The 7484-nt window shown below is 49.3% G+C and overlaps 1 protein-coding gene across 1 annotated transcript; it reads right to left on the bottom strand.

The window, feature by feature from the left end:
* Positions 1 to 401: 401 nt before the first annotated feature.
* On the bottom strand, positions 402 to 6839 carry LOC124466523 (single-stranded DNA-binding protein 3-like). Its single transcript, XM_047018431.1, has 4 exons — positions 6597 to 6839; positions 2720 to 2792; positions 2014 to 2075; positions 402 to 808 (listed from the first exon to the last, which is right to left on the bottom strand). The coding sequence occupies exons 1-4, from the start codon at positions 6650 to 6652 to the stop codon at positions 535 to 537; spliced, it is 465 nt and encodes a 154-aa protein (XP_046874387.1). The 5' UTR covers positions 6653 to 6839; the 3' UTR covers positions 402 to 534.
* Between the last annotated feature and the right edge of the window lie 645 nt (positions 6840 to 7484).

Raw genomic sequence — 7484 nt, 5'->3', positions numbered from 1 at the left:
AAAGATCAGACAGACTAAAAGACTAATCAACCTTGTAAGAGACCGAACGCAGCCACAAAGTCAGTGAAAACGGGGTTAGTCCTTTCATCAAATCAGGTTATTTTTTTATTGGTGGACGCCAATGGGATCTAGAGTGCTAAACAGAACGGGACAGTCGGCCCAACCCCCTATCCCCCCCCCCCCCCTTATCGCTGCTTCCACCCTTCACACCATCCCAGTACCATGAGGGGGAAGCAAGGAACCATCATCACACACACACACACACACACACACACGGTTACCTAGTGCTCTGGCACAGAGGGTGTGAAAGGCCCTCTCTCTGGGCTGACTGCCAGAACTGGTATCCCCAAAATCCACGCACGCACAAACACACACACATGCAACGCCTCCCCCACCCCCGCCTCACCCCCCCACTCAAAATCCCTGGCTTAGCCCCGGCCCAGTGCCGGGATTAGCGGATTAGAACTCTATTCCATTATCTCTCCACACTACACACAACGCACACACAGTCTTAGGCCAGGAGTCCAAAAAGTGCTACACATGGACAGCCTCACACAAACACAGTTGCAGACACAGACACACAAAATCCCAAAACAACACAACACACAGACAGACAAACACACATCCTTGTGTGAATAGAATACTGATTGGAAGCCAAGAAAACACTGTCCCACCCATCCCCACCATCCAGATGCCCCATTGGCTGGGAGGCCTGTCACTTACATAATCATGGAAGGCCTTGGCCTCGCTGGAGTGCTCGCAGGTCTCCCTTCGGTCCGGGGCAGCACAATACAAATCCCAGAATACACTGCAAGAGAAGAGAGACAGCCACAATGTTGGATATCGTACAGCACAGCAACAGTGTCTGCCACTTAAACATCATTCGCACACACACACACACACACACACACACACTCCTGCTCCGCCAGGATTGTGGCCTGGTCAGCCACAATCCCCAACTAGACTGTCACACACCCTTCAGGGTCTTTTAACATAGACGGCACAGGAGCAATGATTGTGGCCGCACATGGACACAATCTATGACTTCATGTAATTGACTTATTGGCGGGGGGGGGGGGGGGGCACAGTAAGGCAGACACATGGCACGGGCTGACAGACAAGTGCGTCAACTTAACGCACGCACGCACGTGCACCAAAAAGACAGAACTTCCTAATTGCCTCGGCGGGCAGTGGTACCTGTCTGAGAGGCCGTAATTGAATCAGCGAAAGGTCTTTGTGTATTGATTTAATGGAAGTGCTATAAAGCCCTGTGAAATAAGGCCACAGCTAACGAGAGGCCTAATCGGCTATCAGAGGCATTTTAAAAGCCCCCGACAAACGCTGATACACACACACACACACACACACAGCTGATCCCAGTGATCGATAGCTAGGGCTGAGGCATCATAACCACGATGATCAAAACCAAAACGCGAGGGTCAGACCCGGTGAAGTGAAGTGGGGGCGCTGAGCGGGGAGCAGAGTGATTAGCGAGGCAGCAGGCCCTGCAGGCTCCATCTCCATACTGTCAAAAGCAGCAGGGGAGGGGGGCGGGAGGAGCACAAAGGAACCTGGAATGCAACGGGTTAATCTGCGAGGAGTCTCGCGCACGAACAAAGGGGAAAGGGGGGGGGGGAGGACAAAGGGTGACAAAAGGGTGAGGGATGGGGGGATGGGGGAGAGGCCTTTCCCTAACCATCTGGATCTATTGTTTCAGGGGAGGGGATGATGGGGGGGGGAGGGGGCTGGAGGCTGGAGAAGGGGGGTGGGTGAAGAAGAGGGGGGGGGGGGGGGTCGTGCCCTCGGAGCGAGGCTAGTCGACCCCGAAGTCTTGGTCACACAGTAGCGGGTACGGGAGGGATGCTGTGCCCAGTGGAACACGGGGCTCTGTGCCTGCAGTCAACACTGTTCTGACTGAAGCCCTGGTCAGAACTAGAACACAGACGACCCGACATTCTACATAGGCCCACATGGAAACGACACGCAACATGACAACGAGAAGTATTTACTTACCACCACCATGAGTGTAGGAATCCAGGGGGCTCCCCTAATGTAATGTTCTTCTCCCATCGAATCTAAGATTGGGAAAAAATTTAAAAGCATTTTTTTTTTTTTTATATATATTTGTTTAACTTAATATCCTGCACCCATGCACCCAAAATCAAATACTTTAAATCTGCAGTTGTTCTGCCTTTTAATTGGAGGGCTTGCTTTTCCCCCACATCTAAGTCCCTAACGGAGGGGGAGAGGACCAGGAGAGCAAAGAGCTAAAGGGTTGGAGAGGAGAGTTCCAGTGACCGCCGAAAGAGAGAGGATTATGTCTGCGGGTCCGGAGGTTAAGAACACATAATCAGTCCCTCTCTCTACTGTCCAGGCCCTCTGAGGCACAGATACACATCTCGTGGACCTCTGCTAGCCATCTCCCTCCTCTCCCTCCTCTCCCTCCTCCAGACCACCTGTCTGCGTCTCTGTGGGAGGGACAGGTGAGGCCCGCGTCGCGCGGCTTCTCCTACGACATGCACCGGGCGGGCCCATTTTGCCGCGTGGAGCCCAACTCATTGCTAATGCGTCTCTTGACGCTGAGCGCGACAGCCATGCAGTCAGAGGCAGACACAAAGACGTGAATAAACACACACACACATACACAATCCCGTGTTTTGTTTTGCTACCCTAACCCTCCGCCGCCCCCCCCCCCCCCTCCCTGGGGAAAGTGACTCACCTCGGACAGGAAGGTCTGTGCAGACTTCTGTGCTCCCACGTGAAGCAGGTACTCGTACACGTACAGCGCTAACCTGGAGACGGAGCACAAGACCACAACACGTCAGCCGTGGCAGCTCGCTCCCATCACGCTCACGTGACGGTCTGATCAGCTCAACTGCAGTTATGATGAAGGACTTGAGCTAAACCGTAGGGATACAGTGGTAGCGATTGTCGTGGTGGACATACCGTTGTGTAAATAACATGCATCATGCTGTCAACAGGTCAGACCTCGTCCCTTGATGGGCACTGTCTGATAGCCACTGATGGTTTATGAACTGAGTGACATAAAAGACTGTCCTCGGAAAAGCCCGAACACTTCACATTGGGGACACTGGTTCTGTGCCACCCTGTCATCATCAATTAGACTGATCAATGGAACAAGTGGCTGGGACAACCCTGTTAGGTGGTTCACTTCATGCGTACACACACACACACACACACACAAACTCATACAGGCTACTGCATGTCACTAAAGATGAAAGGTGAATGACGGGACAAGAATAAAAAAAGAGTTTGAAGCACTTTGATGAATATTTGGTCAAGACAAACACACACAACATCCTCCCCAGTGCAGTGGAAACTCTGCCCAGCTGCAGACTGCACTGTGTGGAGTGTGACAGGGCAGTGTGCTGTCCCACCAAGGAGTGAAAGAAATAGTTGAGGGGTGTTCCCCCTTATCCAGCAGTCCATCACTGATAAGAGCTGATACATCCACACGCCCCTTCAGCACACGCACACATACACACACAAAACACTTTTGACCAGAAAAACACAAGACGTGACCCAACCTAGCTACATTTCAGAGACAGGCAGTCCAGAACGTGTCTCTCTCACACACAGAGACACAAAGACAGACCAGAACAAAACGATGAGCCTACTTAATGGGAAGCTCCAACTGTAGCCAGCGGAACCGGCTGGAGGAGATGAAACCTCTCAAAATGACCACAGCTCTTCAAGAAGGCAATAAGAACTGCTGCTCCGCTCCACTCCTCGCCAGCCCTTCGGTCAGTCGGAGACACGCGCCGACTCCTGCTTGACCACTCTATCCAGGGCAATTGGACCACTTTACAGGGCGCCCAGCAATTTGGAGGTCACGGAGCTCTCTTTAGCCTCTGGTGGCAGCACTGGCCAGTCTGTCCATAGGTGTATGAGAGGACACACAAACGTGGCTTCGCGTCGACACCTTCCGTACCAGGCGCCACACAAGGGCCTTATGGTCGGCTGCAGTGACTGAATGTCCAGACTGAGGAGTTAGGAATGGAGTGGGGGCTGCGGATCAGGTCGTGTCTGAGGTTTGCAGGATCAAACTGCAAATTCGACCACCCCACCCCCAACCCCTCTTCCCCCACAAGGACACTGATGAAATTTTTATCTTTATGTGTGTGTGTCTGTGTGTGGGTGTGTGTGTCTGTGTGTGGGTGTGCGTGTTGTGAGGGGGCTGCGTGCACCTGGCCTGCTGCATTATTAAAACTCTCAGGCTCATAGAGAGGAGGAAGGAGGAGAAGGTGGGGGGAGGAGAGGGAAAAGGAGTACGGACAGGATAGTCAACTACCACTGCGTGTCCGACAGAGTGTAACCTGGCCAGGGTTACACCCGCTTGTTCCCGTGTTACTGAGGAAGACTGGAACATGCAGACGAACAGACAACTAGCCTAAACTTGTCTCTGTACCCTGTTCTCTTCCAGTCTGACAGGACAACATATAAAAAGGCTAGATTCTCTCTCTCTCTCTCAGACGCACTGTAACTCTCTTCAATCACTCACACGGACACCCTTTCTCCTGCAGTCTTAACGTAACTACCACTTACGCTACACATGGCAACGGGACAGCGATGGCACGCTTGCAACGGGACAGGACAAACGCACCCAGCTTCTGCGATGACACAGCGGGCACACACACACACACGCCTCAGACCTGCGGGCTGCCGTGGGACCCCACAGGGTGAGGTGAGATGAGAGGAATCTCCCTGATGTACAGCACCAGCACACCTGACAGCCCGCCCGAGGCGGACGACAAAACCCCTCTTTAAACATGGATGAGTCGGCCCACCGACACACACACACACACACTCTGTGCTAGAAGCTGCACTGAGCTGAGAGCGACTGCTTCAGTCTGACTCAATAATTCAACACTAAAGCAATGGATGGTGACCAAGAGAATAGGAGGGGATGGTGAACAGGAGTAAAGAGAGGAGGAGAAGAGGTGGGAAGGACATGAGGAGATAAGACAAGCGAGCAAAGACAACGAAGACATGGGGTTAGGGACAGGGGAGATAAAGGGAGGAGGGAGGACAAGATGAACGGAGAGATATGGAAGGAAAGTGTAGGAAAAAGAAGAGTCAGAGATGAGGGCTCGGACAACCAAGTCTCTTCAGTTTGAACTAATGAGCCGTAGTTGAAAGGTTCAGGAGTTGGTGCCTCTGTAGTAAGCCTATCAGCTGTTTAGATCGGCAACTTCAGTCAAAATGTTGAGACAGAGCACCTCTCTGTTTCGTTCAGGGTCCATCACTCCCTCTTACATTATCTTAATTTGTCTACCTTAGACCATGTTCACCAAGCATAGCCTACACATTCATTTGCACACTGACTACCTTTCATTTGTGGTTCATTTCAAACCGACGAGGACCAATGGACCCCTATTTAAATGAAAGTTACACTTCGAATCGTCTCTTCTAACACTGGCCCCAAATCAGTTCAATAAATTAAAGCTCCTATGCATTGCCAGTGTATGTGGCGAATCATCACACGTGTTTTTCCAATAAAAAGGTGGGCAAAGTGACCAAAACTTTTACTCGAAATACTTCGCAAAAGGTTTAACAGAAAGTGATTTAGGCGAGAAGAAACAACTATCCTAGTTGTGCTTCGCAGTTTGACAACAAAAGAAGTAAAGTGCGGCGACAATCACTCAGCTACTTGAACAACAGGCATCGGTTGCTGTTCGGTAGACAAAGGGATAGGTGGGCTGCCGCTGTACAGCTACCACTGCCTACGTGTGTTTCTAAGCAAAACGACCAAAACATGACCGTTGGGAAAACTAAACAGCTCAGTCTAAACGTGCTGCTTATAAATGTGTGTTATAACTTATAGTCCGACACAGGAACGAACAGTACCAAAAACTATGGACCAAAGTTCCCAGGCGTCTCGCGGGCTATCTAGCTGGCTGGCTAGCATTGCTGGCGCTCGCTTACGACTTAAGACATATTGTAACGAAACATTTTTCATTAGTTAGTTTTTTGTAAGGTCATTACAGGTATTTGATACTTTCTAACAACGCCCAAAAGTTTGGTATCATATCTAAAGAACCTGCGACTGCTGAGCATATTGGTCACACGTTTTCAGCTACACAGCCAAGGCATAAGCCAATGCTCATGCATTGTTCCTAACAATCGGATAGGTGTGATGAGGGACTCTGATCCCCACCAAAGCATATCAAGTGAAGCCCATAATGCAAAGGTACCTTGCAACACAGACTTTGCAACAATTTACAATTTCGACTAAAAAAACTCAAAACTATCTACATTCAGAATTAATGGTAGTTTAAGCTTGTAGTAGAAGGAACTACTGGGTAAAACTAGCCATGTAGCTTGGGGTGGTCGTCCATAGCAACTGTTCGCTATTGCAGGATGCAACAGAATCTGAGGTCAACTTTGCAAAACAATCATCAAACATTGATAAGAACGCATATAATAATATAACACTTTTGACATTGTGGCAAAAAGCAAGTGTTGATGTAGCCTACCCAGTCAGCTAGCTCCATAGCTAGCTGGCTAACTCAGTGAGATTTGGCAAACTGGCTAACCTGGTCTTTGGTGTTGTGACAGTGCAATATTTTACTTACTTCTCCCTTGCTTGGCTATCGGAAGGGACCACTGCTCCTTTCCCCTTGGCGTACATACTGCAGGCTGTTTCGTTACTTTTGTTTATCCCACAGTCCGACACCTGTCAAAGAAAGCTACAAGGAAAACCTACTATCTCCATAGCTACCCAGTTAGTGTTCTTTGCTCCGGTTTCCTTTTTTCTACATCCCCAACATTGCCCACAAATCAGGCAGGGTTTCAGCCGAGGGGGAACTTGAAACGGTCCACTGGTGGATCTTTTTTTTTTTCAATCGCTGTTCCTGGATTCTGCTCACGCCCCCCCTGTTGTGAAATGGTGGGGGCTTCTTAAAGGCGCAGTAGTCCTGTATTAGTGGATGGTGAATGACGGAGTACAGAAGAAGGCCTAGCCACATGTGAACATCTATGCAGTAAGACTACACTGGCATTCTTACAGCCACTAATAGTGGTTAAACGCTATAAGACAAGTAATATCAGATAAATAGAATTGACTTCATAAATAGCATTCTACAAAATTTGATTCCACCAGGTTGCCAAAAGACTGCGTTTTAACATTTGTTCCGGTATGTTTTTTTTTGTCAGGAATGACTGCAGTATAAGTGTTCTCCACAGTATAAGTGAGGGTTTTCAGACATACTCAAATGGCCACAAACAGTATAACATAAGATTGTTTGACATTAAGCAATCATATAGTTTATCTTAATCCAAGGATGCTTTCTAGTGCAGTACAGTGTCTAGTATTGTAAGTAGTCTGTTTCGGTGTAGCCTAATCTCACAAGCTTTTTTATGATATTGAACTGAGTTGGGTGTAGTTGTATTACAGTGTAACCTCGTGACTGTCATTGCTACATGACTGTAACAGTGTAGTCTGTGTGTGTGTGTGTCATGTT

Source organism: Hypomesus transpacificus, chromosome 3 (assembly GCF_021917145.1).
Source record: "Hypomesus transpacificus isolate Combined female chromosome 3, fHypTra1, whole genome shotgun sequence".
Lineage (NCBI taxonomy): Eukaryota > Metazoa > Chordata > Actinopteri > Osmeriformes > Osmeridae > Hypomesus > Hypomesus transpacificus.
The sequence above is the reverse complement of the archived record's forward strand: the minus strand, read 5'-3'. Positions and strand labels throughout refer to the sequence as shown.